Here is a 12086-nt window from a genome sequence, read left to right as displayed (position 1 = left end):
AAGATTTAAAAAAAAAATGAACAAAAAATGAAAACACCCCAGAGAAAAAGAATAACTTTATTTCCCTTAAATACATATTTGCACTACATTCACTTCTCCATATGTTTAGTCTCTGTATTAATTTTTGGCAAATGTACATAATAGCAATACCGATATTTACACTTCATGTTGGAAGGACATTAATGATTGGAATGCAACTGACTTCATCACAGACCTTTAACTGTAAGGAGTGACACAAACTAGAATTGTTTAATTTTGGAACACAGTGATTTCAATTCCTGTCTACAGAAATTCCGTTGCAGGAGCATCCTGATTCCACTTGTAATCGAAGTACCGTTGTTTAAATTACCTGTGTTATCATCTTGAGTACAGAATTCTTCAATTATCTCACATAGGAATGGTAAAGGTGAAAGTATTCATTAAACTACTGCATTGAGAGAGCCCAGATTACATGTGGAACCATCAGGGAATCACAAAAACAAAAGACAATCTCGACAAAACAAAAGGGGAAAACTGTTACACTGCCAATTAAAAACAAGCATCAACACAAAATGTCTATATTCACATTAGCATGAAAAAAAAAATATGATTAGGCACGTACGGTAAATATAAAGAAGACATCAGCGTGATGTTCAAGAGCAGTACAGTGCACATGGGGCAATTTTAGGACAATCGCAAATTAAGATGAAAAAATTACAATGAATGACAAGCGGGGCTGTATGATTTGTAATATACAGACCATTTGAATTTGAAGTATTTCTTGCTAAGAAATTGATTTTTTTTAGTTGCCATTAAAACCACATGCAGCCTGAAGATAAAGAATGTGTGCAAGTGAACAAAACCTATTAATCAACACTATGAAAATGAAACCATTAGTGCAGAAACTGAACCTGCTCTATGCCATTACTGTTGACTGAGACTCCAGTATCTCAATTCACACATGGAAATAATGTCATAAATGACCACAAAACTCAGGTCTCTAACTTTCAAACATTTAAAGCTTCATACAAAAAGGGCCTGACATACCAGAAAACAAAACAAAGCTGAAAAAAGGGAGAACAACTGGAATTAAAAATGAGTTCATTTAAAGGCCTCCTCCCAGTACTCATTCAGACATTATGGAGAAGATAGAAGGATGTGGACCAAAGGCAAGAGCCATTGACAGTCTGGATATGAACTGCCATAAGGACGCAGAAGGGCCACTAGCAGTAAATCAGTCTGTTCTTTAAAGGTTTCCCCAGGACTCTGGTGGAGGGAACTGCTCTACATCTCCGCTCTCATCGTGTGATTCTTGTCCCAAATCAAATGTCAGTTTGTATCTCAACCGCACCTTCTCCTTCAAAAAGAAAGAAAATGAAAGTATGAACTTGACGAAATGCAGTGTAATCAGATAATCTCTGCACATCAGCAACAAAGAAAGCCACACGTGTCTGACATAAGCCACAAACCATAACCATCACAGTTAGTAAGCTTTACTGACAAATTATAACCACATTTTTGCATAGGGCTGCAACAGTACACAAAATTTATGTTTCAGTACATACCTCCATATTGGAGTCACAGTTTGGTACAGTAGAGTGAAAAATAATCTTGAAATTATTCAAAAACACAGTGGCACAGTTACAAGTCTTTCACCACTAAATCTTGAGGATTCAGATATACATTTTTATTTAAAATTTAAACAAAATGTTATTTTTTTCCCTCAAATTTTGTTGTGTACATAGAAACTGTGAATAATAAATAGTTTGATAATGTAACATGACTTTGGCCTTGGTTTTTCATTTTTCATACAGTACCTTATAAATATGGACAGTTTTAAGGGGGGGTGGTCTTATTATTTCTAGTATATTTGGGCTTGTTAGTTTTTGCTAATAATGTATTTATTTATTTTCCCCCCATTTGGTTTACTCTTGTCATTTTAAGGACCGTACTGAAAGCCCTATATCTGCATCTACTATATACTGTATGTACCACTGCAGCCCAACTACTACATAATATTTCCTGAATAAGTCTGTTTATTTACCTTGTGAGGGTTGGCTAAAAGCAGGACCTGTGTAATGGCGGCAGGGGGCAATAACGGATTGAAGGCAGGTAAATCTGATCCCGATGGTGGCTGCAGTTTTACTCTCATAGTCTGCACATACATACAATACAGCCTCAATACAGAATTCTATACAGGTTCACTAAGGATGGGTGAGAAATAGAGTTACCTTAGGAACGGCCGCCTGGAATCGTACATTTGTGATGGGCACAGGGGCAGATGACAACATTGAAATTATCACTACTAAAACATCTGGCCGGGCTGGTGGAGAGTCTCTTGCAAAATGGAACAGAACTCTAAGGCTGTGTTTATCAAAGATTGTCACAGGTAACAAGCTACCTGTCACAGATAGGAAAAAACAACTTGGTCAACAACACATCCTCACATTAAAACAAACAACAAAACAGCAGCATTAACATCACCACAATTTGCAGAGTATAGACACCTAAATATTTATTCATACTCACGTAAATCCAAACCATTTAATTTTCTTTCTTCCATGGAACACATAAGAGCACATCTTTAAAAACTGTACTCTTTTTCATACAATTAGTCCCCATTGGGACTGAGGCCTTCAAGCGTCAAAAAGAACACAAAGGCACCATAAAAGAGATTCATATAACTTGACTGCCATCTTCCAAGACTTCAAAAGTAATATGATAGCTTTATGAGGAACAGACTTAAACGTAAACTTTGATAATATTGCTCAATCTTGTTGCAGCAGTTATCAGCATAAAATAGAGTGAACGATACAATGATTCACTGCTACTTCTCTATTGAACAGACCATAAAGCGCAAGAATAGACATATTTTAGGTAAAAGTGATCATGTGGCTCAGTCATCGTTTATATCTACAAGGCTGCTTTACAAAACCGATTTTGAACATTTTTGAATATGTATTTTTAAGTTTAGAACTTAATAAAAGCAGGCTTTACCTAGAGAAAAACGCATTAAAATAAATGGCATTAGACTTCAAGCAGCAGCAGGGGAAACGACTGTCACTACACTACATATTCTGCACCTTTAACTGTGAACTGTATCCTGTCTGTTCCTAAATGTGAGATATTTGCAAACTATAAAGATATAACATTTTCTCCAGCCTTAAATTCTGAAACTAAATTCAAGACATCTTGATACTTTTTAAAGACTTTTTGTTGTAATTGCATAGAAAAGCATGACCAGCCCAATTTAAAGTTTGCTCAAAGACTTACTAGGTTTGATAGACTCCAGGGGCACAGTCACATTCGCCAATGATAAATCATCCTGAGGGGTAGAAGCTGGAGTGATGCCTGCTGGGAGCTGTGAATTCAGGAGAGTGCCTGGCTCAGAGGAGAAGGCCAACACAGGGCTGGGGGTTGTAGCAGTGTTGGTTCCAGACTTAATCTGAAGGTCTCGTAGTGTGGGCTTAGACTGAGACTGTAGTTTGTCCCTGTTTAAGAAGTGTCGATGCATATCTGTTGCACTGATATGTAGCCATATATATTTTTAAAGCATGAATATTAATCACACTTTTCCATAATCTTGCATTTATTTTGCAGGTATTTTCACAATAAACATTTGCACGCAAACATTAACAAGCAACCATTTTCCAATTATACATTCCAAAAGCCTTAAAGTGCCCTTATTATGGATTTTTGAAAATTACCTTTCATGCAGTGTGTAACACAGCTCTAAGTGAATGAAAACATCCTGCAAAGTTTTAAATCTGAAAGTGCACCGTGTATAAAGTTATTGGGCCTCATTTATCAATCTAACGTAGAAACGAGTGCAAATCCGTGCGCACAAATCAACTTACGACAGAGTTCACGTGTGATTCATGAAACATTCGTATGCCGCCAATCTCATCCTACGAATGATCGCACGTTGATAAATGTGGCGACAGAAAACAATCGTCATTTGAATATCACGCCCCTAAAAACACGACACGGAGAAACGAAACCTGGCCAAAAAGAGGAAGTAATCTCATGAAAGAGAAATTGATCTTACTCCAAAAACACCCGTTAACCTTGTAATTCCAAACAATTAGGCTACAATAATTTATGTAATATATATGTATATTAAAATACTGGTAAATATATACAGTCTATTTAGTTCCCCTCACTCTACAACAAATATTTAAAATTTGTTTTGGTTGACTGCATTTTAGTTTGATGATGAATGGCTGAAATGTCAGGCAACGATAGAACTAATTTGTTTGTGTGTGCATGAGGTGCCTGTGCGATCAGATGGATTAAATCAAATAAAGATATAAAGAAAAGAAATAAAATGCATTAAGAGTGTCACAAAAACGAGCGTAGCCTATACTTGTTGCACAGTGTTTTTTTCCTTTTGTTAATCTGTTAATTATATTATAGCCTGTTATATATTGTGTGTGCTCCTATTTATTTTATTCCTTTTATAGACTTAATTTCTGTTTCTCCTTTCACAGAAGCGCTGCAGGTGCATGATGCGACGATTGAATCCTCATGGTCTTGTTTATGCTGCTATTCGCACATATAAAGCTAAAGCCCTGTACAAAAAACAAAACAAAAAAACATTCTAATCTTACTGGTTAACGATCGACTAATGAGCTTCGTTTGACGGTCAGGAATATAAAAATGAACAAAATGCTGTCACGTATTTACTATGCTGCGCGCAAGTTCAGGTAACTCAAAAACTTGCGTACACGAGCTGAGACCAGACGTGAGATTTGATCGTAGCCACCGCTCACGTCCATATTGATAAATTCCAAGTTTTGCATTGAAACGACCGTACGCCCAATTTTCTGTCGTACGTTCATTTCGTAAATGAGGCCCATTGTCTCTCAAAAGACAGAGTGGAGTCTGAATCATTGAAACGAGTCGTTTTTAAAACGAATCCTAAGCCGTTTCATGTTGACGTCAACATGAAACGTTAGCATATTGCTCGCCCACTTGTTGGGTCTTTTCGCTTTGGTCTGAATGAAAATGCAAATTCATTCTTTGACACTAGGTGCCGCTTTTGGAGCGGTAAAATAGCGGTTTCCCTGGTAACGCTGTACACAAAGCAGCACTGCGCTCACAAATCCTGCTTCATCAGGCATTACAGGCATGATGAAATGGAAATGAGACCAATCGGACCAATCACCGTAGATTAGCGTCACGCAAAGTAGGGGTTTGGAAAAATTAATCGTTGAGCGAATCGTTTGGGAGTCGTTGAGCAAGTAAGGTAAAAACAAATGCATATAAGACAATGAAAGTGTTTTCTGACCTTGCATGCATATCAACCGGTTGTTGGACAGTCCCAAAACCAAAATATGAACCTTTTATTACCCATAATAGGGGCACTTTAAGAAAAATTATGTTTGATATGCTTTGCTAAATTAATGAACAAAAAAAAAAAAATGGAAATTTACCATTTGACTTGAAGACTTTCTGGGGGTAGAGACTGCTGAAGCAGGGTCTTACCCAACAGGTCTAACTCATCTAGGGATTTAGTGGATGTCACAGGCACAGTAACAGGCGTCTTAGTAACACTCGCCACTGGCAACAGCACTGCAGGGGCTAGCGTAACAGCTGCATCCACAGACTCTGATGACTAAGAAAACCGGTCAAGTGTTATGGTAAGCAGGGATCCATATGACATTTAACCAAGTCATTAACAGACTAGGGATGTGACAATCTACACATTTTCATAATCGAATAGTCAGTGGGTGTTCGACTTGTCAATCTTAAGAAAGACATGTATTTCACGTCATGTTCACCACAATTTTTTTTTCTAATGGGGTGTTCACACTGATACACACTGTTCAAAACCTACCTTTCCCATTCTACTAAAAACGCAGAGTCTTAAGATGCATTTTTAAGTTTTTAACTAGGGGTTTGCATGACTAGTTGAATGTCTGATCTGCAATTATTATTTATTATTATTATATATTTGACAAGTAAAAATACTACTAGAATTTTACTATTTTTTTTCTGCAGCTGGCCTTACTGCTAACAGAAATGGTGACAAAATCTTAATTATTTTAAAACTTCTCTCATGTAGCGCTGTTGCGCTTCGGTTGCCCGGCTCGCGGACCTTTCCCGATCCCACCCCCATATCTCTCAACCACTTTGCTTCCTGTCAGCCTACTGTCCTATCTAAATAAAAGGCATAAAATGCAACAAAAAATTATCTCTCATTAACTTAATTTAAATAAACAAATAACTGAATATTTTTAATAAAACATTCAAATCCAATATTACTAAAAAATGCCCATCCCTATTTTTTACTAAACGAAAAGTAAATCCTCCTTTAATTAAATCCTGAATGGCACAAAGCCTGTTTTTAATTTGACACACCATCTTAAAACTCATGGCACAAGAAAAACAAAACAAAAACAGATTACATTTGTATTTGTGCTAGGTCTGTCAAATTATAACTCACAACTTGATAAATCATCAAATTTAATAAAAAAACTGCAAAAAGTATGCATTCTCATTTATGACAAGTTGCAAGCATTAAAGCACCAATTAGCATGGAATATTATTTGAATTTGAGATGCAAGTAAAGAAAATAAAATTCTGCCCCAACAGTCTGTCAAAAGACGTGAGATTATTGGCACGTTATAAGACCTGCATGCTACGATAAATACTGTTAATTAAATTACAAATCTAATCTAGATTAGTTAGTCAAATAGCTGCTTGGTGGATGACTAGTCAACTATCCTGGTACGTCCCTGAAACATGGTCTCTGTTGATTACTCTGTTGAACTCATCCCATGATTACAACACAAATAAATGTAACCGATTATTATCGTGTTCACCTGAAAAGTATTCCATGTCATGGCATCTCCAGATTGAGAAGTTGCCAGATTAGAATTTAATTCAGTCAAGCCTGAAACAGAGTTACAAACAAACATGATAATATTAAGTTACACACGTATGTGGTCACAAGTCTGAAATGTTCCTACAGAGTTAACCTTCTACTGTAACACAGTTTACCAAACCACTTCTTTTGAAAGAAAAATGGCCAGTGGCCTGAGACTGTCTTCCTCAGCCAGTGCCATCTAGACAATACCGCCCTACAAAGGCAAAAGACCTTAACTCGCTAGAGTGTGAAACTGAGGAAAAATGACTTTAAAGTTTTTTACTTGTCCAGCCAAATTAATTATAGGTAGGACACTGGAAATTTAACAATTAGATGTTTTACTTATGAAAATTATCTACATTAAAAAATTGAGAGCTCAAACTTGATTTTTACCCCATTTTGAAGTTAATGTACTCTGCCTTTGCATTGTCTGCAAAACGTGAGAAGTCACACCAAGGCAAAAGGCATTAACTTTCACATTATCAATATTTGGTTGCTGATCACCATTTACAAAACCGTTATAGTAACACCTGTATAAAATCTAGTGATCATGGGCTCTCTCATATAGGCTACTGCATATAGTAATGGCGTAATAATTTTTGACTTTTCAGTCTGAGTTAAACCTCTTTTTTGGCTCATATTATCTGTAAAAGAAAACATGCCTAAATATTTTGCACACCTGACTATAAGGAGTTTTTTACTTCCAGCCTTCATGGACAATTATATATCACTTATAAATGATTAAATACAAAATGAATAGTAGTTATTAAGATTGATGTGGTTTGGATTTGGTAAAATGTGCTTGGAAAAAAAATGTATGATCAGAATATCAACATGCCTAATAATTATGCACACGGTGTAGAGTTCACCAGTCCTAGTCCAGTCAGCATAACTGAGCCAATCAACGTCTTATTATCTTAAAAATGAAGAAAAGTCCACACCTAGGGCTTTGCATTTGCATTTAACTGAGGTATTTAGGAAGGAGCATAAATAAAAGCCCCCTAGTTTAGAACTAGGCCAGTAAGCTTGCGCTGAATAAAGATAAATTAATTTCTTCTCTGCAGGGATTTATGTACATGCCCCTGACTGCATCCATGTGCGCAACAGACATGAATGTGATCAGCTACAATGCTAAACACATCATAAGTAGTAACCTTGGATGCAGTGGAAGTAAATATAAATATAATGCTTTAATGGACATTTTTCAAGATTAGGTTATCAAAGGCTGCTGTAATTGTGATTATTTTCTGAGAAATTGTAGAGCATCAGTGTATCGGTTTCTTAAATGATTTCATTACACTGACAAAAAAATAACAAAATTATAAAATAAGAGGCCTTTTCTAAAAATAAAAATAATTGAAACCAAGATGGCTAATTTTTACCTCCTTTTTGCATGCATTTAGTATTTTTGGGTCATACATTGTAGGGTTTTATGCAACCCTTCACATGCCCCAATTCACAATTCTTATAATATCAAGAGAATTACATGGCAAAGTGTCATCACAGATTTCTTACCCAGGGACATGAGCTCATCATCCAAAAGGCTGATGCCCATCTCTTGAGAAGATGGCGTCTTAGAGGGAAATTCAGAGAAAGACTGAGCCGAAGGAGAGGTATCCAGCCCTGTGAGATCCAAGAGAGCGGTACTGCGGCCTATGAACACCAAGAGTATCCAATCAGAAGTAACATAGACAACATTAGTGGGAACTCTATTACACAAGAAATTCCCATGAGCCAAAAACCACAGAATAAATTTTACAGCAAACTGAGACACTTGCTGTACCTGGGAGTCTGGTAGTGCTGCTGGTGTCTTCATTCACCTCCTCACCTTTCACCAGCTGTCTGTACAGATTTATCACCTGTGTTAGGCTGTCATTTGCCTGTAAGATCTCAGCTGAAGACAAACACATAAAGAAAGCATCAGAAACTGACTAATTCAGTTTGGAGTCAAGTCACCTTTATTTCTATAGTGCTTTATACAATAAAGGCTGTGTCAAAGAAGCTTCCAGAGATCAATTTACGGAAACTCAACTATAGAGGAAATTCAGATACTGCTGTAAAACAGCTCTAAAAGACAACAATTACATTATTTAGCTCAAGTCAGTTCAGTGTTGGTTCAGTTCAGATCAATAACAGTGTAAAGTCAATTTGAGTTAAATTCAGCTATAACCAGTTCTACAAAAGGCAACAATGTAATTATTCAGTCAGTTCAATATTGATTAAATTCAGGTCAATACAAGTGTCAATGTTGCAAAATGTGAATTTAACACCATTTGTGGATATACAGGTTTTGCCCTTCCGCCTGTATGCCTTACCGAGAGCTTCATCGTTGTCCTCAGTATCACTCGCTAGTCTGAACAGAGTAGGTCTCATTTTCTCACAACGCTGGTACAGATCCTACAATGACACAACAAAGACCATACAGAATTATTTAACAAAAATAAATATTCAACTTGCATTATGTGAAAAATCTATTTGATGCTCTGATTGTGTTGAGTGACGTAGTAGTTCTGAGTCCACTACTGCCATGTCAGGAGTGTGACAGGCTGTTGTGCAAACATATGTGTTAGAGACCTTAATCAGCTCCTCATTGCTATGCGAGCCGCTCTCTTTGCTGTAATCTCCCAGTAACTGTGTGAGAAGCCCAACACTCTCCTTTACTTCCTGAATAGCATTCACTCTCTTTGACACCTTCTCCATACGCTTCTGATCCTGAAAACAGAGTGTATGAATTACACACAGCAGATCGTCAGAGCTCACACAGTAAAAAAGTACAGCTCACTGACTTATTCTCACTTAATGCATATATTTTTGCTGCTTTGAATTTCACCATTCCCAAAACCCCCTCCAAAGAAGACGTTAAAAAAGATGTTACAAAGACGTTAAACCTGTTAAATGTCAAGAATGTAAAACTTGTATTTCCTGGTTCTGTTCTTCTAACAGCTGGATTAAAAGGAGCAGCTAAAAGGTGAACTGTGCGCTGCGTCATCTAGTGCACCCCTGTAATTTTTTTTCAGACAGATACTTGTTTTGCTTTTTGTGTAAATACAATTTTTTGTCCTTACATAGACACTAAGAACCCACTAAGAGTTAATCCAATATCTAGGACAGACAGAGACACACACACTAGGGGTGTCGAAATTAATAGTTGCATCGCGATGCAGACGTGGACGATTCTGCATTGATGCAGTAATAGACCATAATCGATTATAGCCTATTGACGTCATTCACATACGCGCTTATCACGCGAGTATTAAAAAATGCACTCACTATTTTTAAATCTGAACTTGGCTTATGGCACGTGTGCGCGCTAGAGAGAATCGCGGCTGGCTTCATTGCACAGAATATGCGCTGTGAGACACGTGCGTATTGCTTGTACTTCCACTCGCTTTTATTTTAGTCTTTTACTTTAGATATGCTTTAATTTCTGCCGTTTGGAATGCAGTATGTATTAGATGCACGAAACTCACGTGCGCTTTGTGTTTGTCCTGAAGCTCGATCGCGGCTGTGGTTAAATGCACTTGCATCTACTTTTATGATACGAAATTGATGTAAGCACAGTCAGTTATGTTTTTAGAACAGGACAAAACATCTGCTATGTGGAAACAGATCTGTGCATTAGTGTGAATGCAGCCTATTAAAGCTGCCACTGTCTATGAACTCGTCAGTAATAATCAAACAGCAATTATGCTGAGGAAAAAAGAAAAACCCATAACTATGTTTGTCTGTAAACTTTCGTATGCTTAAAGCACTCTTAGATACTGAAAATGCTTTTTGTTTATCACTTGTAATTGTCTTTTCCCCCCTTTATTACTTTATATTTGCTTGTTTTAAAGCTATATTTACTTTGTTTAATTCTTAACAATAATTAATTATTAATATATTAAGTAATTATTTAACGTAATTATTTTAAAAAGTAGCCTGCTTATATAATTTAATAAAAACGCACAAAATAAATTTGATGATAATCGTGATATCGAATTGTTGGTTATAGCCTACTGACGTCATTCGCATACGCGCTTGTCACGCGAGTATTAAAAAATGCACCCACTATTTTTTAATCTGAGCTTGGTTTTTTCCCGCATATGGCACGTGTGCGCGCTAGAGAGAATCGCGGCTGGCTTCATTGCACAGAATATGCGCTGTGAGACACGTGCGTATTGCTTGTACTTCCACTCGCTTTTATTTTAGTCTTTTACTTTAGATATGCTTTAATTTCTGCCGTTTGGAATGCAGTATGTATTAGATGCACGAAACTCACGTGCGCTTTGTGTTTGTCCTGAAGCTCGATCGCGGCTGTGGTTAAATGCACTTGCATCTACTTTTATGATACGAAATTGATGTAAGCACAGTCAGTTATGTTTTTAGAACAGGACAAAACATCTGCTATGTGGAAACAGATCTGTGCATTAGTGTGAATGCAGCCTATTAAAGCTGCCACTGTCTATGAACTCGTCAGTAATAATCAAACAGCAATTATGCTGAGGAAAAAAGAAAAACCCATAACTATGTTTGTCTGTAAACTTTCGTATGCTTAAAGCACTCTTAGATACTGAAAATGCTTTTTGTTTATCACTTGTAATTGTCTTTTCCCCCCTTTATTACTTTATATTTGCTTGTTTTAAAGCTATATTTACTTTGTTTAATTCTTAACAATAATTAATTATTAATATATTAAGTAATTATTTAACGTAATTATTTTAAAAAGTAGCCTGCTTATATAATTTAATAAAAACGCACAAAATAAATTTGATGATAATCGTGATATCGAATTGTTGGCATGATAATCGTAATCGAATTGAATCGTGAAACCAGTGCCGATTCACACCCCTAACACACACACACCTCCTGAACCATTTCTTTAATGAGTTTGTTTGCCGCCCGCAGGTCCTCAGGGTGAGAGCTATTCAGAAGGCGAGACAACATCTATTGAATCAAAGAGAAAAAAAAAAAAACAGTAAGAGAGAGTGCACAGACGTAAGTGAAGTCATAATTATTTCTCCTTTATGTACCTGAACTCATCTTAAAGGGGTGGAAGGCCAAACAAAGTAGTTTCGCATTCACAACGAAACACAGCGTCACACACGGCGCACGGGAGTGAGCGGCGGCGGCCTAGAGTGAGCGGCGGCCGGGGGCTAGAGTGAGGAACGGCCAGAGGGCTAGAGTGAGCAGAGGCCGGTGGGCTTGAGAACGGAGCGGCCGGCGGATTCGACGAAGGAGCGTCCGGAGGGCTTGC

At 37.1% G+C, this 12086-nt stretch overlaps 1 protein-coding gene across 1 annotated transcript in view; it reads right to left on the bottom strand.

The window, feature by feature from the left end:
* Window positions 1–43: 43 nt before the first annotated feature.
* LOC107712552 (ADP-ribosylation factor-binding protein GGA1-like) overlaps window positions 44–12086 on the bottom strand; it is a 26373-nt gene continuing 14330 nt past the window's right edge. Inside the window, exons 7-17 of the mRNA XM_016517862.1 lie at window positions 11696–11776; window positions 9425–9562; window positions 9166–9247; window positions 8634–8744; window positions 8366–8503; window positions 6807–6877; window positions 5415–5596; window positions 3253–3470; window positions 2211–2380; window positions 2024–2134; window positions 44–1336 (exon numbers count right to left, since the gene is read on the bottom strand). Coding sequence (XP_016373348.1) covers window positions 1226–1336; window positions 2024–2134; window positions 2211–2380; window positions 3253–3470; window positions 5415–5596; window positions 6807–6877; window positions 8366–8503; window positions 8634–8744; window positions 9166–9247; window positions 9425–9562; window positions 11696–11776 — 1413 coding nt within the window. The 3' untranslated portion in view covers window positions 44–1225. The remainder of the gene's footprint in view (window positions 1337–2023; window positions 2135–2210; window positions 2381–3252; window positions 3471–5414; window positions 5597–6806; window positions 6878–8365; window positions 8504–8633; window positions 8745–9165; window positions 9248–9424; window positions 9563–11695; window positions 11777–12086) is intronic.

This window comes from Sinocyclocheilus rhinocerous, unplaced genomic scaffold (genome assembly GCF_001515625.1).
Source record: "Sinocyclocheilus rhinocerous isolate Xijiao unplaced genomic scaffold, SAMN03320098_v1.1 scaffold2734, whole genome shotgun sequence".
Lineage (NCBI taxonomy): Eukaryota > Metazoa > Chordata > Actinopteri > Cypriniformes > Cyprinidae > Sinocyclocheilus > Sinocyclocheilus rhinocerous.
The sequence above is the reverse complement of the archived record's forward strand: the minus strand, read 5'-3'. Positions and strand labels throughout refer to the sequence as shown.